We start from the raw sequence: 21,000 nt of genomic DNA on the forward strand, positions 1-21,000 counted from the left end.
TTTAGAAGTATCTATTTACATTTTGTATTGAATTATCATTTTCCTTTTTGTAATGTGAAATTAGAATAATAGTATAATCATTTTCAAATCAATTAAGAATATTAAGATTGATTTTGCAGAATGTATAGACAACTTTCTGATTTTTTTCCATTTTATGTTCCAAATTATGCTAATTTTTGTTTTCATCATAAAGATTTATTTGTCCATTTCTGCTTTTGGCTCAGATAGGGTTTTCATTTATCAAAATAGGTTTTTTAATAATTATATAGGCAAAATTGTTTCTATTCAATCAAATTATAACATTTATACTGATTTATATGGTATAAACATCAGTACGTATAGTGCCTTATTGGCCTAATTGTTAAAGTAAATAGAGACAAGTTGCTGTCCAATAGATGGCAAGTATAGGGCGTGGACTGTGCCAATAAATTGTAACATTATTGAAAACATTTTGTGGTGGCTAATTTCAAATGATAAAAATAATAAATGTATCAATTGCTGGTCAATCAAATGAATCAATGTATGGTAAGCAGGGTGTGGTGGACTCACCGGACCGTGCTAATAAATTTTAATTGTGGGAAACATCATGGAGCTCGCTGCATTTTTTAGAAAACAATTTTTTCCTAAAACAATAGCGATCAATAAAAAAACGATGATGTACATGTACATTCATATTCATAATTAATCACACGTGCATCAACATTATTGTTCGAACTTTTTTTTTATTTATAAAAATATTAAAACCAAACAAAGAGAAACGGATGCGTATTACCGAATAATTTAATCCGTGTTCAAATTCATTGCCAAAAATGTGTCTCGATTAAATAATAATAATCATGATAATAAGGCCAAGTAATTAAAAAAAACCATATAGGGGGCCTATATCGTCCGGACTTTTTCAAAAATCGGTGAGGAATGTCCTTATTATAGGCTATATGTTATTTTTTTACCATTCATTTCTGTGTAAAATTGTAATTGCAAAGTGTTTGTCAACACATCATAAAACCGGGCCCCCTAAAATTTTTTGTTATTTCCCCAAAGCCCTACCCCTTGCTTGTAGAAAGTGTTTGCAATGTTTGTGTAAATGATAACCAAGAACTTCTTAGCATGTCTTTTCATGGAAGCAAATAGGAAAAATAACAAAACTATTTGAAAATCTCCCAAAATCGGTGAGGGCGGGGACGATATCATGATATAGGCCTACATGTTATTTATTTTACTTGGCCTAATAAACATAAAAGATGACTACAACTTAGCGCAAAAATGTTGCCATACATAAACCTAAATTGGTATAACTAGGCATAAACTGCTCAAATGTGAGCACAAACAATACATTTAAAGTGTTTACAAAATTATATATCTGGTATCGTAGCTTATCGTGTAGGTCATTGTCATTAATTATAGGTTATTTTTTAATAATTTTTATAATATACCTAAAAACTTGTATTCAAAATGTAGTATCATTTTAAAACTCTTGAAGTTTGAAAAAAAAATTTCCTTTGGTGTCTTTTATCATACCGATCTTGACGGTAAATTATGGTATTTTACCGAAAATTACCTGGTAAATTACCACGGGTTTTTCCGATTTTAGAGTTTCCACAGACCACTGAGGCTAAAGCCGTGATTTTTCCCGAACCAGGAACTCCGTTTATGTCATCACTTTGTTTTCCGCAAGTGGTGGCGTTATCTGTAACACGGGCTGTCATTACCAGAATTGAAAATGATCGCGCAATCAATCAATTATAAAATCCCAATTCTCCTGAAAACTGCTTAATTTTACAACTATTGCAAATGATCTGATGAACTGTGTCATATGTAGATATATTAAATGTAAGTAATATTATTTTCTAACTTGTTTTTGATTGTGAAATAAACGTCGGCCTACCTGCACCCGGCCCCGGCCCGGGCCTGCACCATTGATGTAATTTATACATTTTTTTTGTAAGGCTGTAAGCTTACCAATGCATGGAATGAATGTACCACTTACTCCAGGACTTACTCGAGAGCTCTAGCTTCGAATTTGCAAACGATAGTTACGCATTCGATGCTAGAGTAAGTTGCTATCGTTTTTCGGTCAGATAGCGGTGCAATTTTTTTGCAACGCCGGAGGTTAAATTTATTCTGTTATTTTGTTACGCCAACTTACGGTATAAACTATACGTATAAATGTTGAAATTTGGATGAAACTTCATTTCGATGAATCAACTGTATCTTTTGAGCAAGATTCGCCTATTTTGATCAGTCTAAAATTTTTGTGAAGTGTAATTTTAGCAACATTTTTGATGCGATGTCGTGATCGGTTGTGTTTACATTTTGAACTTCCATTGCTAGCTGTACATGGAATAGGTATGAAAGGTCAAAGGTGAATTCAAATTTGCCATCAAACCACATCATTTTATATATCAAATTAAAGCTCTTGAATAAAGAAAGCCAAAACTGAAAACCGTTTTGTCATAGCACTTTTCATAGCAAAGTTACATCTTGTCAAATGTTGACTTTCAACAAAAATATTCAGCCAACTTTTAATGCATTCAATTAAAAAACAAAACAGCAAACATGAGAATTCCATGTGCGATTATCTCATCACAAAAATAAATCATATTTGGGTCAAGTGAAGTATAGACAACATATTTATGCTGGTTTCCTTGAAAAATATGTTCTTTTAATTTTCTATGTAAAATATAATATGTTTTAATTTTCTATAAAATATGTATTGTGTTTGGGCCAATAAAATGTGTTAACTGAGGTTTGCCTTTCATACCTACATGGTGTCATGCTTCAGCGAATCCGACTAGATTTTGAATGTAATGATCTCAAGCCTAGAATGTGAAGTGATCGGTGAGGAAATTGAATTTTGAAAAGAAGCACAATATAATGTTTGGGTGTAGGAGAGGAGACTTCTAATGTTTAAAAGATGTACTCTGAGTCTGAACAAAAAAAAGTATGTTGACTTGTTCTGTACTTCCTGAGGATGCTTTAAGTTAAATAGCTAGACAGGATTCCTAGGTCTTGTAATTGACACAGCTCTTTGCAGGACTAATATTGGGCCCGACCCTAGACTTTTTTTCAACCCCCCAAAACTCCGAAAAAACGCTATGTGGTGCTCCTCTTCAAAAAGGAATACAACTAAGACATGGAAGTTGCGATTGCAGAACACAGAGGTACAAAACAAAAGTACTTTACAGAGTTGGGATAAAACTGTTTTGACATTTTCAGCATGTGTGTTACTGTGAGATCATACAGAAAGTGGAAAAGGAAAAAAATCCACACACCCTACCCTATTTTGCACTTGCCCATTACTCCAATACAACAATGGGTTTTTTTTCTGTCTAAGTAGACTAACTATAGTTTGTTGACTTTATTGTCATAGTACTAGTAGTTGACTTTCAAACAGACATTTTATAAATTATCAAATGGCTTGTTAGTGAACTAATGAATGACACACCCTTATCTTTAACAAACAAATATGGCCTAGACATCACATAAATGTCTACAACCTACAGTCTGTTTTATAAAAACAAATGAGTCTGATCACTAACCATTAATTTTTCTTCATTTGTAGCCTGGCCAGAATGTGTGCTGCTATATTTCCGCTGACAAGTAGACGCCCAACATAGGTGAAAATATGGCCAGGGAGATGAACAGTGAGGAGCTTGAGGAATATACAGGTATGCATCAAGGGCTTGCCCGTAACTTCTTGAACTTCTTTCTCTTTCTCTTTAAATACTTAGAGTGTTGACCCTATTTTGTGTAAATAAATGTAAACAAAATAATGTTGTCTTATGATTGCTTGAATCTTATATTTTCAGTCATATTTGAATCATATGTGACTGAGCACCACAAAGATGACATTGTGAAAATCTTGCTTGAAGAGGATGATGCCAGCCACTATCCCATTACTATTGAGTAAGTTGCCTTATGACGTGTCAAAGTAATTATGGTTGATCAACTCAAACAAAAAAGCGATTTTCATTGCCTAGATCAGGGGACTATAAATGAAAAGTTACACCTTGAAGATTTGAATGGGTATGGAGTGCAAATTATGCACTTTCAAAAATGATGTATTTTGGTTCTTGATGTGTGTTGGTTTATTTTAAAGATGTTTTGTTTGACACAAGACCTATAAAGGTGTAACTGATATTTGAATTCTTTGTTAAGCCCACTTCAAAATAACCACAACAATTTTTGCCAGCGGTCATTTTTTATTCACATGGTACAAATGTAGGGACACAGAGGCCCAATCAATTTGAACATTTAGAAAATCCCATAGGAAAACGGCTTATGTCCCCAATCAGGACAGGTGCCCCTCCCAATCATAGTTGGTGCCCCTCACAGAATGACCTGTGCTACGCCACTGATGGGAATTGCTCCAGTATGACCTATTTGCATATATATCTCTTATTGTATCTGATAATGTGTGTTTATATTCAAATGTCAGTACAGTTAGGCCAAAAAAATGTTTGGTTGCCCTCAGGGACCGACCCAAAAAATCAAATCTTGGGTGAGGTTGTTTTTTTCAATCACTTCTTTAGACGAAACCTTAAATTTGGATAGTATCAAGGACATTTTTTTTTTGTTATTCACTTATTTTATTTATTAAATGCATGCATTAAAAACAGGCATTATTTATTTCCATTTGAATTCACTCCAAAAATGCACAATTTTTTACCATAAAATGATCAAGCATTTGTCAATACTTGCCTTTTCAAAATGGAGGGAAAATGAAGGAAGAGCCCATGAAAAAAAAAGATCAATCTACCGACCCTCCAAATTTTTGTCTGGGAAGGGCAACCAAACAATTTTTGTTTGGACTAATGTGTATATCTATTTTTCTCCAGTGCAATGACTCTATTTGACAATAATGTGGAAGTGAGTGACATAGTGCTACACAACCCATCACAAGCCTTGCCTGCATTTGATGCTGCACTCAGAAGAGTTGCCATGACAATATACAGGGACCATGCAATGAAGGAACAAATGGTGAGTACAGTCGAAGAGGCCAAGTCCTGTAAAAGATGTTTTACTGCCTTCCAGTGACTGAAAAATGTACCAGTCTTTGGTTGTTTGTTTGAAATTCCTTGGGAGGATATAGAACAACTTTGGGCTATTCCATTTGAAATCGACATGCCCCCTATGGAAGACATGACCTTAATCTCCCACACAGGGAGTGTAGATGAGTCTTCCATTCTGGTAACCCCATTTGAAATTTACACTACTTGTGTGGGAGATTAAGGTCATGTCTTCCATATGAGGTGTATGGATTTCAACTGATATAGCCCATTTATTCCTTTTTGGTTTGATTTTTTAAATGTTTTGTATCTATTGAAAAACTGTCAATCATAGTACTTAAATTAAATTTTGCATTAAGTGCATCCACAACATGTTTATTATGCATGTTTGGACATGTTTGGATATGTCGCTGTTTCAAAAGGACCATTTTTGCTACTTCAGTCTTTGCTACTTCAGTCTTCAGTTATCAGCTTGTCAGCTACCTAGAATTGTGTCAAAAGCTGCAAACCCAACATTATCTTTAAAGTAGTAACAAAAACAGATGTCTATCTACCTTTGGTGCTTGTCTTCACAAAATATTACAACTCCTCCTGAAAATACCTCAAACGGACTTATGCCTTTGTGCCACTGAGTTGTATATGAATACACAGCAACATACTGGATGTCTTGATGCTGCTGAGCTTTAAGTATTTAGATGCAACCATTAATACAGTAGCTTATGGACATACATCTTAGTACCACTGAGCTTGGCCTATCTAGATGCAATCATTCATTTCACATTCAATGGGACATATGTCTTTGTCCCAGTGAGCTTTAGGGTATCTGCAATCAGTCATATGGCAGCCAATACATGTATGTCTTCATGGGCTGATCCCTGGGCTATCTGGAATCGGACATACGTCTTTGTGCAGCTGAGCCTTAGGCTCTAGAAACAATCATTCATATAGCAGTTAATGGACATTATGTCTTTGTGCCGCTGAGCCTTAGGCTCTAGAAACAATCATTCATGTGGCAGTTAATGGACATAAGTCTTTGTGCCTTTGAGCCTTGGGCTCTAGAAACAATCATTCATATCGCAGTTAATGGACATATGTCTTTGTGCCGCTGAGCCTTAGGCTCTAAAAACAATCATTCATATGGCAGTTAATGGACATATGTCTTTGTGCCGCTGAGCCTTTGGCTCTAGAAACAATCATTCATGTGGCAGTTAATGGACATAAGTCTTTGTGCTTTTGAGCCTTGGGCTCTAGAAACAACATTCATATAGTAGTTAATGGACATATGTCTTTGTGCCGCTGAGCCTTAGGCTCTAGAAACAATCATTCATATGGCAGTTAATGGACATATGTCTTTGTGCCGCTGAGCCTTAGGCTCTAAAAACAATCATTCATATGGCAGTTAAAGGACATATGTCTTTGTGCTGCTTAGCCTTGGGCTCTAGAAACAATCATTCATATGGCAGTTAATGAACATGCGGCTTTGTGCTGCTGAGCCTTGGGCTCTAGAAACAATCATTCATGTGGCAGTTAATGGACATGCGGCTTTGTGCTGCTGAGCCTTGGCCGGGCTCTAGAAACATTCATTCATGTGGCATTTAATGGACATAAGGCTTTGTGCTGCTGAGCTCTGGGCAATCTAGATGTAATCATTTAAATAGCAGCTTTAATGTGACACCTCCTTCTGTCCTTGGTACTCTAAAATCTTAACTTTATATGTGACACGATCTGGTCCATGGGGGCCAAAGGCGGCAAACTTGAAACTGAGATAAAGGTAAAAATATGGAGTAAAAAACAATAAAATACATAAGAAAATAGACATCAAAAAACTTCATAACTTTAGAACCAAGTATGCTAGACCTTTGGTGTTTTCAGTAAATGGTAGCCTATTGTATGTATAATATAATAATTACAGTAACTCAATTTTCAAAAATGCCTCCTTTGGCCCCCATGGACCAGATCGTGTCACATATGACTATTTATGATTATTTTTACAGAATTTGAAGTTAGATTTCCATGCCAGACTAACAGGCCTTCCAACTGTCCCAGAAATCACCAGACAGGTTCTACCAAAGAACTCTGACATTGGACATTTCTTAGCTATTTCAGGTAAGAAAGTATTTATTTTAAAATGTTGCCATGTTTCATCAGTTTTATTTGATTCTTTAAAAAAGTGACATAATCTGAACCAATCAGGCCAAAGGAAGCAATTTTGACAATTGTGTTATTAACATCAACTTGCCCTGTAACCAATGATAGGATTGCTGAAATCCTTAGATCGATCTCTGGCATGCTTGGTTACTTAGTTTAGTGCCAATTTTCTTATGTTTTTAATTGTTTCTGTCTCTATGCCAATTCACAATTCAGCCAGATTGGATCGATTACATCACAAATTGATTGCATCACAATGGAAAACTGTCATAATTTACATTTTTGGTGAAATTTATGACACAGAGTGAAAGTGTAGGTCAATATGCACATGTTAATATAAATGTCCAAATAAGTTTCATTCCTTCTCAAATATTTGATTATTCCAATATTTTCTGCTATTCCGTTCATTCAGGTACGGTAATCAGAGCTACTATGGTGAAGCTGCTGGAGTTTGAAAAAGATTTCATGTGCAGTCGTTGTAGACATGTATTCTCAGCACAGGTATGGGAAAAGAATCAACCTGGTAGTGTTAGGCTAAAAAATACACAAGTTTGTTCCTGTTGGTAGCATGAAAACCAAAATATGAAATGTGTTTTTAATTTTTTTAAAAATATTTAGAGTCAGCATTTAAGGCAAAATATGCCACAAAGCACAAATATTTAATGTCAAATCAGTACAGAATAGGTGATATGTGAAAATGGTAAGTTTTAGGATTTATTGAAAATCTGCATGACATGGGGGCGTTTGATGCACCCTAGTGGTCGGATATTCTCAAAGAAAACCTGAATTTGATTTGAAAAGGTGAACAATTTTCAAATCAAATTCAGGTTTTCTTTGAGAATATCCGACCACCATTGGTTTTCAATGGGAACTTTTAAAAGAGCTGTGCATGTTCAAACACCCTTATCAGCTTGCATGCTAGGCCAGTGACAAATTAAAGGGATATTCAGTTATTTAATTTAAAACTTAAATGTAAGACCAACTTATCAATATTCGGCACCCTCAAATAAGTGTCCGCTGTTTATTCCATTGTGTGTTTGTTTTTGATATTGTTCACCGTTCTCCTTGAATTGAATTTGTGAATCTTTTGATGTAATAGCTTGCAGGTTTAGTTTTCATTTAAGGATGTCAATATTAATTTTTTTTTTTTTTTTAAAATGTCTGTATTTTAAAGTAGCCTGAAATGTTTTGTGGTTTCCCCCATTGAGTACAACGGTAAGTGTCCCTTCGTGTCCGAGGATGCAAGATGGAACAGCTAAATCTCGCAAAAAACAACCAATGAGATGAAGCGATCAATCCCAAGTGATGTCATGCTGAATGAACGAATCCATGAATAATTCTAAAGAAATGGTTTATGGAGTCAGTGGCCTAGACAGAATTTTCTACGAGATATCAGATAAGAAAATAAATGAAAATGTTTAAAAAGGCCTTAAAATCCAAAATATGACATACAACATCCCACAGCAAAATGTTCCTCAGGCAGGAGTCAGGAAGCTGCCCCCGACTACAACACTATGGTATGGTGTGCTTTGGCCACTTTGAACAGGAACATTTTTGTTTAGTTCTTATTATAAGAAATCACATAATGTAGCTTCACTCTGTATTTTGTTTTTCAACTAGGCTGATTTTGAAAAGTATTACTCAGAGTGCAGACCTGACAAGTGCCCCAACCCAGAGGGATGTGGCTCAACAAAGTTTTCATGTCTATCTGAGGGCAGTGTGGGTTCTCCAGTCAACTGTAGGGATTATCAAGAAGTCAAAATACAAGAACAAGTCCAGAAATTGTCAGTGGGTAAGTTAGAAATACTGTAATAATGTAAGTAAGCAGTTCAATACCTGATCATGCAGTCTCTCCATGACTATCAGAGGGTAGCAGGTCCGTACACTGGGTGTGGTGCAGTTTTTTGTTCAATTTTGCTATTTTTTTCTAATATAAAGGTCTAAATAGTGGGAGAAAATTGGCAAAAGGTCCACTTTTTGATGAAGGCATTCAGAATGTTCAAAAGAGGGCAATTTTTAGGGGGGGGGGTTAGGCCAGGGTAGAAATTGAGAGTTGCCCATTATTTGAATAAACTTGCTTACCCTAATTTGACCTTTAAAACATTTACCAGCCTACTAATATTTACCAGACTTTAATAGCCCATTGTGGATTCAAAGAGTTCAAATATGTGTTGATATGTCCTTAGCCTTGTTTAGAAAATCTGGTCTACTAAAAGGGAAGGTCAATAGCCTTTTTCAACACCTACACCCATTCCCTCATCCGGAATGTGCAGAATATCTCCCTGCAGTTTTCAGCTCTCTATGAGCTACTTGTTTTCTTTTTCCAGCTACTACAAAATCTTAAATACATATCTGTTTCTCTCATTAACAAATAATGATGATTTTCACAGTTTCAAGGTTTCAAATATATTTTTTGCCAATGAGATAGAAACAGATTTAATATAACTGAATGCAATTAATTTACCTCCAGGTTATTTCACTATATGCCCAGCAAACTTTTTATTCAAAGTGAATGTTGTGTCATAAGTGTGCGCTAAGTGCTGCATGCACACAATTTTGTAATGCTCAAGCTTATAAAGGTGCAAATTATTGCTTGATTTTGGGCTTTTGCTGATAAATGCCGGAGGAACAATTATCTGATCACCATGAGGGACAAACCAAGATGGCAGATTTACCATATAGCATTGCGTGTAGTGCAGTCTTTGGATATAATATCTTTGATTTCTACCCTTAGGTACTATTCCTCGTTCCATGTGGGTAGTCCTTGAAGACGATCTCGTTGACACATGCAAAGCTGGTGATGACATCACAGTGACAGGAATTATACTGAGAAGATGGAGATCAACAGCCGTGGAAACCAAGTGTGAGGTTGAGCTGGTCTTGAAGGCTAACCATGTACAGGTGCAGAATGAGCAAAAAGGAATCTTCATGGCAACAGATGAACTGAAACAAGAAATTGAGGAATTCTGGGAAAAACACAAGTACCAGTCTCTGGTAGGAAGGAATGTGATACTGGCAAGCCTATGTCCTCAGGTAATGTGAGAACTCCCTCCCAAGGCATGTTGCTGGAGGGCAAAGTGTCTTCTTCTTCCAAATTAGTGTGAACATCATTGATGAAGATCATGAAGGCTCAGACACGGAGTGTGTGCGGCGGGCTAACTAGCAGTGGCGTGCGCAGCACATTGAAAGTGGGGGGCCAGGTTGTTCAGTTCCCCCAAATGGAGTCTGATTAGGAGCAAATTTTGATGTTTTTAACGTTTTCCCGAATCCCCGAATGACCAACAAAAGTGGGGGCCATGCCCCCTGCCCCCCCCTCCCTTTGCGCGCCACTGCTAACTAGTCTAGTTTGTTTAGGGCTTCCATAAATGTGTATGTTTGTTTTGATCCCCCTGAAGGAATTTGCTGACAACCCATGTAGGTAGGTTTAATACACATGATGGGTCTAAACCAAGATGGCATTCTCAAATATAATATAAATCAGTTCTACAAACTTTTACATCATTCAGAAAATGACATTTTCAAATAAGTGTTATCCTTTTTGGATGGTACAGTATTTACTCTAGCCTTTTGAAGGGAAGATATAACATAATTCCAGTCTCAAACACCACAAAGGATAGCTTGTGTGCATGTGTTGTCAAACATGTACATGAATGTATGGGAAGGAATAAAATACAAATAGCAGACAGGTTGTGCAAATCATCTCCAAGAGATGCAACCCATGAATGTGGCATGGCATCAACAGTTTATGTGCTCCCATTGTTTTACAAGAAATCAGCACTGAGACCATGGAGTAAAGAGATACAGACAAACTCCAAACAGTCAAAGTTTCAGAATCACCCGATAATGAGGGCCGATTGTTCCATGAAATATGACAGACAAAACTGCTATGCATGTACCGCATATTTTTATGGTCTTTCGTGTAAACGCGAAGACACACAATGCTCTATTGCATATACGCGAAGGCACACAATGCTGGCGTGATTGTTAGACACGGCATGATCGAATGATCAGACGTCATGAATATGCGAGTATTAACAGCGTAACTACAATGCACAGGCACTGTTGGAAAATAGTCTGTTGTAGTCTATGACTGAGACATTCACAGCTGATTCATGTTCAGGGATGTCAAGTTTCACCTGCATTGCCATTATATTGTCAGTGGTTTGGGTGACATCACTGTCTTGCATCTCCCTGAGATGGTTTACTCAATCTCTCAAATGTCTCCATTTGATGCAGGTATATGGTTTGTATGTTGTCAAGTTAGCTGTTGCTATGGTGTTAGCAGGAGGTGTTTCTAGGATGGATACATCAGGGACAAGAACAAGAGGAGAGTCACATCTACTGCTGGTTGGCGATCCCGGTATGTATCAGAGAGATAATTACATGTATTACAAAAATATGGTCGGACAAATTTATTTGTTTTTGATGTTATTGTTATGATCCTGGTCCATGATTTACTAGATTTCATTGATGCTATTAAAAATATTATCCTACATTCAGAGAATTGATGGAAGAATAGATGTTCTTGGACATTATCTGATGATTAGTTTTCTTTTCTGATATTGTAGCTGTAACGAACACAACTATTAAGTTATCACATAGGAACTTGCTTCCTTACTCTATTATATATCTTTGTACTTAACAAATAACAATGGTTTCAAAAACAGTCAAATTCAAACTGAATTAAAAGATGATCAGTATTTCAGCTTCTGACATCAACAAACAATGATTGCATTAGTTTGTAGTCTCATTCCTTAATTCATCTTAATCATAATGATAGTTTTGTAGGGTGACTCCATTTGAAACCTGTACCATCTGCATAGCCCAATGCCACCTTTCAGGGGTGGTCCCTTTTCTTCCCTTCATTCTCTTTTCTGCTTACCATAAGTATAGGAAAAGTAAACTTTCACTTTTTGTAATTTGTGTGGTTGTGTCAGGACTGCGAGGCATATATATGACATGTACCTACATAACATGTTCCTTATGATTTGTCATTCATACAGGTACAGGTAAATCACAGTTTCTCAAGTATGCTGCAAAGGTGGTCCCTAGATCGGTATTAACAACAGGTATTGGCTCAACTAGTGCTGGGCTAACAGTTGCAGCAGTCAGAGACTCAGGAGAATGGCAGCTTGAAGCAGGGGCATTGGTATTATCAGATGGTGGTATTTGCTGTATAGGTATGTAAATTATTAGTAGTTGACGGATGTCGTCTGCAAGTTGTGAAAGCGATTATTAATTAACAACAACAAAATTAGCAATAATGATGATTTTTGTTATAGAATTTTGTGCAGCAATACTTAGCATATGATTATGAAGCAGCAAATATATATGAGTTGACATGCCAGTTATCAAGTTGTAAAACACAGCAATTTGTCTAATCTGGGCCCAAAGGAAAGGTATAAAAAGTTTATTTGTTATTTAAATTAGCTCTGGTCACAAACTCCGCAGCTGTGATGAACTCATTAATAGAGCAACTAATGCAGGTATACAAGCACCTTCTGGTAAAATAGATACCATTTTTTTGGGTATAATTTTACACGCTCATCGTAATTATAACATTACAGAAAATTTACTTTGCATATATACTTTCAGATGAATTCAACAGCATTAGGGAGCATGACAGAGGCAGCATACATGAAGCCATGGAACAACAGACTATTAGTGTAGCTAAGGTAAGCTTTCAGGTTAACAAAATATTAATTCAAAAAAATGGGCCTGGTACAGAGCCACTTGCTAGGGTATTTACCATTATCTGAAGTTAATGAGTAATTAGAAGATTATGAATGTTAGCCTTGGAACCACTCCATTGCTCTGTCTTTCAGAGGTGAAATGTTGGTGTTGGGTGTCAGGAGGTTGTCCCAGACAGGGTCGATGTCTAACCCTTTGTCACAGTTCAGTCTAGGTCTTTTTGCTCTAATGTGGATTGCTTCCAAGACCCTACGAGGGCAGTCCTTCTCTATCACTTTTACATTTTTCCCAGTCAATCTGGTGTCCTTTGCTCCTGCCGATATGTTTCTTAATCCCTGACTGTTGGAACTGGCCTCTTTGGATTTATGTTCTATAAGCCTCTTTTCAAGCTTCAGTTTTATCCTGTGGGGAGATAAGAGATCTGCAAAGGGTATTCTGAGACTTGAACGCTGATGTGCTCACATATCATATCAACAGGAGCAAAAAGGCCTAATCATTGGCCTTATTGGTGTTTTTTGTAATACATTGCAAGTGATTTATGGATTCTGCATGAAGTTATTAACATATTTCATGCACTCTACTTGTTTTATTTTCTTTACACAGGCTGGTCTAGTATGTAAACTGAACACCCGTGCTACCATTCTAGCTGCCACCAACCCAAAGGGCCAATACGATCCATCCCAGTCTATAAGTGTCAATGTTGCCTTAGCTAGTCCATTACTAAGTAGATTTGACTTAGTATTGGTTTTACTAGATTCACAGAATGAGGATTGGGATAGAATTGTGTCATCTTTTATTTTAGAAGGGAGAACACCTGGACCTCAAGGTATGTTGTTTTAGGGATGGTGTCGAAACCAAATTGCCAGTTGACTGCAATGCCCAGTAGAACTGGTGGTTTAACCATGTTCTATTATAACCACATCCTAGACCCAATCACCATTTCCACCAGGGTCAGGGCGCCAACAGTCGTCCAGCAGTTGGGTTTGAAGCCACCTGTATGCAATTGTGTCAATAAAACTACTTGTTTGTGCAAGTTGGGTAAATTATTTTTGTTTTGCACAAATCAAACAGATAAGTTAACTTTTAGAGGCATACTATGCTCAAAACTTACAAGAGTATTCTTGATACAGAACTGTAGACACACATGGCGTCGTTACCAAACAGTATCGTTTGAATTTGCAAACAATATCGTTTGAATTTGCAACTTAGCAAAATGTGTGAGTTTCCAAACTTGATGAACATTTGTTCAGGGACTCGGCACCTGCACAAAGTCATGGGCACCGCTCTGCAAAAATACATAAAGTCAGGCGCTGCTCTGCAAAAATTAGAGGGGGCATGCGCCAGGTGCGCCCCCTCTAAATCCGCCCCGGCAAGTAAAGTTTCAAATTTCATGTAATAAATGAAATAAAATTCTTACTTGCTAAACATACAGTCAAAGAAGAAGCAACTCTTTTAAATGAAAAAATTTATTTGTTTTTAATTTTATCATTTTTACTTTCTTGCACCTTGAATATCTTCTTTGTGATACCTTATTGTATTACAGGCTCTAGCAATGAAAACCTATGGAATATGGAAAAGATGCAAGCTTACCTATGCCTGATTAAAACTATAGAACCTGCCATGACTTCAAAAGCTAACACGTAAGTTAATTGTCAGTTAAAGATAGTGGGTAAATACAGACAGCAGGTGGCAATTTCTTTGAAAGACTTAAAGGTTGTATTGTCACCAAACTGTGGTCCCAATTGTAACGCATTGAATTTTCTACCTCACATCAGAGAAGATGAGAAGAAATTGAGACCCTTCCCCCAATGTTTCTATTCCAAGTTTTGAGTTAAATCGCTCCACAAGTTTTGATTCAAAATTGTGTATACTAGGGCCCCCATAGAACAGTACACGACTTCCAGGATGATGACCACCAAGCTAATCTTTTTATTCATACCGCCGAAATTAAACATATTCCAGGCTTAAAATATCTCCAGGGATATGTTAAAAATATGAGCTTTCACCTGATACAAAAATTTGCATTTTGGTGGGGTACAGTGGGGCTGTCAATCTGGTTATGCATATTCACAATGGTTTTGCTTGTTCAGAGGTTTTTTCCACTTGTGATAAAGAATTTAAGAAAGAACTTAAGATCTATTATTTTAGCTGATAAACATTGTTTCCAGCTTTTTTATTGCCGATATAATATATAAATTTGAGAAACACTTTGGATAAATGCTTTAAATATCGTAAACAGATAAACAATTAAGGAATTTGGGAAATAATTTTCACAACCATATTGGTATGAAGAACATAAGTGATCTTCAAGTTTATTTGATTTATTGTATTGTTTTATTTCAGTGTGTTGTCCAAGTATTACCAGGCCCAGCGCCAAGCTGACCAACGCAATGCAGCCCGTACCACCATACGTCTACTTGAAAGTATGGTACGGTTGTCTCAGGCCCATGCTAGGCTAATGTGTAGAGATACGGTTATAGTACAAGATGCTATTGTTGCTGTTAGTGTCATGGAGTCATCAATGCAGGTAGTGTGAACTATAGTTTGATTAGCTCGTAATCGGGCGGGCAATGTTAGGCTTTTACCATTACGCCGAAAAGTAGACCCACGTTAGAAGTGATATAGTTTGCCTATCTGATCTATTTTGTGTGTGTTAAATCAAGTAGATGAGTATAGGACTTTGAATTAATAATTTGTGATACTTCTGACGAGATGTCACGAGACAACTCTAGAAATAAAATACATTGATATCAGTCCACGATTTTATAAGGCCGGCCGATAGGTGATTACGAGCTGATCAAACTATAAAGTGCTCAATGTTTTCATGTGCATTTTAGATAACAATAAGGGAAACATACAGATGTTTGTAAATGTGAACAAAGTAATTTAGTAATGTCATTTTTGACTATCTTAATGATCATAAAATTCAACATTGGAAACAACAAAATATTTGAAGAAAACTGAGTTTTGGTTGGGTTCCCATGCTAGGTGTTATCCTAATTTTGGAAGTTTTGGCTGTAAAGAACATTATTTGACTCAGGGTCAGTCATGTCAATCAAAATCAGGGTCAATCATGTCTGTAGGGCCAACATAATTATGGCACCGCTATGTTGCCAGCTTTTTCCCGTGGCATATGATCAGGCACTGTCAATGATGACCTTAATGACCTCCCATTGCTAACTGTATGAAAGGCGGTGTTCATCACTACAAATGGCATTGCTTTACAACCCCCCAACTTCATGAAATCTGGTCTTCACTTCATAATTCTATTAAATAATGAAAAAAAAATTGTAAAAAAGGTGAAAACGTGCATAAATATTTGTAAGAATTTCTAAGTTGGTTCTTGTGGGGTCACTAATAATCAAAATTGTCACAATATCTCCTGTGATCACACAATAAAGCCAATATATGATCAGGTTTTTACAAAAAGTCTTTATGCTTTTGCCAAACATGGCCCTAAATAACACTACTAAAAATTTGTGAAAAAGTGTGTGCATGGTCAATGAAATTAAAGAATAGAGGTGTTGTTTTGTCTCTGGTATGTACACTTTCAAGATTCAACATCAGGTTATTAGCAACTTACAAAATATGTTCAAGCTTAAATTTTAGATTCATCAATAATACTGATGAAAGTTTGCATTTTTTGTAACGACTTTGAATTACCATTCTTTTTACAGGGAGCAGCACTTTTAGGTGGGGTCAATGCACTTCATACTTCATTCCCTGATAATCCAGAGGAAGAATACAGAACTCAAGGTGAGCCCTTACCCATGTTTATGATTATTGACCTGTCAACCAAGAATTTGTGAGTCATGTCTCTGTTTTTAAAACTTGGTGTGAATTGTATCATGACACATCTTCAAATCATGATTGAGCATTCATTCATACCCTCATCAAAGCAGCCAATCAGAAAAGCTACTACTACATGCTACGAGCAGTGCTCTGCACACGTTCGCGTTGCGTAGGATTTATTCACTTTTCGTGCGGGTTGATGCATTTATATTTGGTTCTATTTTCCAACAATTTTAGTGATAATTTTGTAATAAAAACAGCAAAAAGCATGTTTTTTCTCATGTCTGAAATAGGTTAATAAATACCATATGACTTGTTGCTTGAGAAATTATACAAAATAATGCACTTGTTGATGGGTCTAATGCACAAGCCCCGAATGCATCTCAGTACTCGTGCATTATTTTGTACAATTTCACTCTTAACAAGCGATACGTGTTTATTAACTTATAATTCATTAATCTTTAGAAGTTTAAAGAGGGATGCATGTGCAATATACCACCCTCTCAATATATGGACTTTGCCGCTGACCAGGCGCGTAGCGAGGTGACAAAAAATGGGGCACCCAAACTCATGGAAAGCGGAGTGAGTGAAGCTGCAAAAAAGTGGGGCGCCCGCTCGTCACACCTGTTGCTGACCCACTGGGTCAAAAGCACTATAATGATTAAAATGTTTCAAATTATCATCTTTTTTTGATAAGATTCTTTTTTGCTGATTTAATTTCAGCGGAGTTGGTGCTATCCCATCTTGGATTAAATGATATTCTTGAATCAGAAATGAGGAGATTGGATGATCTGCGAAGAGAAATGCTACAGGTAGAAGGGGTTTCACAAGGCATGTCTGTATCTAACATCAACTCAGGAGTCACACAGGTCACACAAGGGGTCAAACCAGTGTCAAAGGTCACATCTCAAACCACCATCGCATCACAAGTCTCAACCATCCCAGAAACAATCGATAGGACAGTGAATCTCTTTGAAGATAGTGTTTTGTCAGATGTGGGAGTACTTGATAGGACAGAATCAAATACAGGTCAAAGGTCAAATGTGGTTCAAGAATCAACTGCAGTTCAGAATCCAAATAACGATGATTCTGTGCCTATAAATAGACAATCTCAGAATACAGAAACACCAAGAAAGAATTGTGATACATCTCATGCAATGCATCGCAAAATTACAAATGATAAGCCAGTTGTCATGGCAACTGAGTCATCTGTACAATCATCATCTTCTTCCCTTGCATCCAAATTAAGGAAGAAAATGGAAACCTCCCAAGATAATGAAGATGCTCTTCCTGAGAGACCTCCTAGTAACATTAATCATTGTCAATCTGAGGTGGTTAGCAATGCAAGACATGAGAATGAGCTGCCAGAAGGAACTCAGAAATCATTGAGAGAGAGTCAGAGCATGTCTGATGAGGAAAATGATGTTGTAATGGCGACGGCACCAGAAAATACACCATCACCATCTGGTCATGAGGAACAAACAAAATCACCATCTGGTCATGAGGAACAAACAAAATCTACCACTTCAGAGGAGATGAGTAGGGTATCTGATGAATTGGATAATGATTTGTTAGATGATGACTTTGAACTAGATAATAGTTTTACTCCGACCTTCTTGAAGAATAAAAAGAAAGGTGATACGGGAAAAAGACGGAAGAAATCTACTGATAAAAGTAGCAATGATGTGATTGATTCAAGGGATAATCACACTGAAGCAAATGGTGCGAGTATTGATCACATTGATACAATCGATGCAAGAACTGACCAGAATGAAACAACAACTACCCAAAATAGATTTCAGAATTTCAAGTTCAAGCAAAGAAATAAGGCTAAAATAGGATTGCATTCTGCAGTGAATCACAGCAAAAATTCATCATCAAATCAAGATGGACTGAAACGGCCAAGGATGTCATCATCCTCAGGCGATGATACCTCTATAAAAGTCAATAATGATACAGTAAAGAAACTGAGAAAATCATCTTCTGATAAGGAAGATGTTCCTCATAATCAAAGCAATGAATTTGCACATCCGGCAGCAGTTCCAAGGCGTAACAAATCTTCCAGCAGTTCTGCCTCAGATTATAATTATAGTCCTCTCACATCTCCACTGTCGTCACCAGGCACACCAAAGCTAGCTGCATCAACTATGTCAAAGCTTAGTCGGTTTAACTTTGTGCCTTCCCCTGCATCCGACAAGTCAGATTCAGAGACCAGTAAGACTGTAAATGTGGATGAAACAAAGACTAGTAGGACAAGGGATGAGTCTGTCAGTAGCAATAGTTCAAGTCCTTTGAAACAGACATCTTTTAAAGCTGTTGCTGATGCCAGTTCTCTTTTCACAACAGGAGAAAGCTTAGATCAATTGGATCTTGATGATTTTTAGAACCTTATTGACTCGGCTTCACTTTAAAATAAGATCTGTTATATAATCAATGACGTCTGCAGCTGCACTGTTATCTGTTATTCCAGAAAAATACAGAACTCAATGTTTCAAAATGGCCCTTATTTCCAAAAATTGACCAAATATTAAAATTTTACTAAAGGATTAGGATTTTGCTATGTTTCATTTGCCAAAACGGGATAATATTTCTTTAATCCAAAAAAATTGGTTCTTGTATTTTTCTGGAATGGGGAGTAGTATATTTCAACTTAATCACCATGTATTTTCTTTTATTGAACAACATTAAAAAGCATGAAGTTATTGTATTTTGCAACTGAGTTATACTGCACAGTTTGGAAGACTTACAAATGTGAAGCTGAAAGTTGACTATTTTTTTATAATTGTATTATAATTCAATTTTTATGGAATAAATATTACCACCTTGTTTACTCCAACTTCAATATTTATTTATTTTTATTTCGCCTTAATTTTTAGCTAAAATAGTGTACAATTGTTTTTGCGCTCCGCTCGCAATTATCACAACAGGAACAACATGATCATAGGAGTGTTTGTCTTCGCCCCTCAGGTATTATGACCTTCAGTGATATACGCCATGGAACATGTAGGCCTAAAATACTTGGGAGCCCCAATAGGATTTTTACACAAAGATCGCACTGTTGGAGTGGTTTGACAAGACATATATATATCATGTGCCCTGCTCCGACATTTCTTAGCAAATCAAGGCTGTATATAAAGTACACTTACATGTTTAGGCCTAGTTGTTTAGTGCATAATTATAGGTTTTCTCAGTTAATTTAACACATTTTTCGTTATATTTAATATCCCGTTAAGTTTGAATTCGTTCATAAAATTTGGAAGTGTCTATTTGTTGTAAACTTAAATTTCGTCTTTGGGTAAATAAATTCATATTTTGATCAAAAGGATTAGTACAATGTTCATTTAATTTCGTCCTAGAACGCATTGAAATTGTCTCGCCTGTTGCATGGAGATCGAGAGTACTTGCACAAATATAATTAATTAGTCTTTGTTCATTCATTTTCATGCTTTGGTCAAAACAAGTCGTCCATATAATAATGGATTGTAGGCCTTCATTTTTGGATTCAGTAGCTTAGATTTGAACCACTGGTCTTGAGTTCTGACCTTGCTGATATAGATCCGAACATGCGTGTCTAAATTTCATTTATCACAATAATATGACAGCGAGACAAAGAGGGCCATACAACCACGTTTGAAATATATAATGATATAAAAATGAGAAGAAAAAAGGAAAAAAAAAAAGGAAAAAAAAAAGAAATATGAAATATATAGGCCTATATAAGTAGAAAGAAAAATAAAAAGACTGAAAGAAAAAAGAAAATATGTAGGCCTACTTCTACATGCTATCCCAGCAAACACAAAAACGTTTTAAAAACATTTTAAATAAGTTATATTTTGGCTTTTGGTTTAGGTAAAAAAGTTTTAATAACATTAAAATGTCGGGTTATATAAAGGTCATGAAAACGTTTAAAACGTTTTGTATGAAAACACAACAATATTTTTAAATGTTTTCAAAAAATGTTATTGTAAACTATTTTTGCAAACATTTCTGCCAAATATTGTGTCAATACTTAAATAACATTATGTTAAAATATTTGAACCCAGCAAACACAGAAATGTTCTTAAAATGTTTTTTTTTCAAAACCTTTTACTAACATTTAAATGTCGGGTTATATAAAGGTCATGAAAACGTTTTTAACACGTTATTGAAAATATTTTGGGCAAACATTTTTCGCAAAATATTTTTTCAAACCAAAATAACATTCTGTTTAGAATGTTTTGTATCAAGTTTTCAAGAATGTTTTTGGAATGTTTTTAAAACGTTTTTATACCCTTTATATAACCCGACATTTAAACGTTTTCTGTAAAATATTTTTGTTTGCTGAGCAGTAGACTATCAAAAAATGTTTTTTAAGGTTATG

At 36.1% G+C, this 21,000-nt stretch overlaps 1 protein-coding gene across 1 annotated transcript; it reads left to right on the forward strand.

Moving 5' to 3' along the window:
• The first annotated feature begins 1,709 nt into the window (after nt 1-1,709).
• Nucleotides 1,710-19,057, forward strand: LOC140142031 (uncharacterized). The gene is made up of 16 exons (XM_072163935.1): nt 1,710-1,830; nt 3,563-3,668; nt 3,810-3,906; nt 4,839-4,980; nt 7,004-7,115; nt 7,570-7,658; nt 8,778-8,949; nt 9,892-10,190; nt 11,394-11,517; nt 12,161-12,337; nt 12,753-12,832; nt 13,452-13,674; nt 14,392-14,488; nt 15,192-15,375; nt 16,526-16,604; nt 17,364-19,057. Exons 2-16 carry the CDS (start codon nt 3,626-3,628, stop codon nt 19,022-19,024), a joined length of 3,579 nt encoding a protein of 1,192 aa, XP_072020036.1. The 5' UTR covers nt 1,710-1,830; nt 3,563-3,625; the 3' UTR covers nt 19,025-19,057.
• The last annotated feature ends 1,943 nt before the right edge of the window (nt 19,058-21,000 follow it).

Source organism: Amphiura filiformis, chromosome 20 (assembly GCF_039555335.1).
Source record: "Amphiura filiformis chromosome 20, Afil_fr2py, whole genome shotgun sequence".
NCBI lineage: Eukaryota > Metazoa > Echinodermata > Ophiuroidea > Amphilepidida > Amphiuridae > Amphiura > Amphiura filiformis.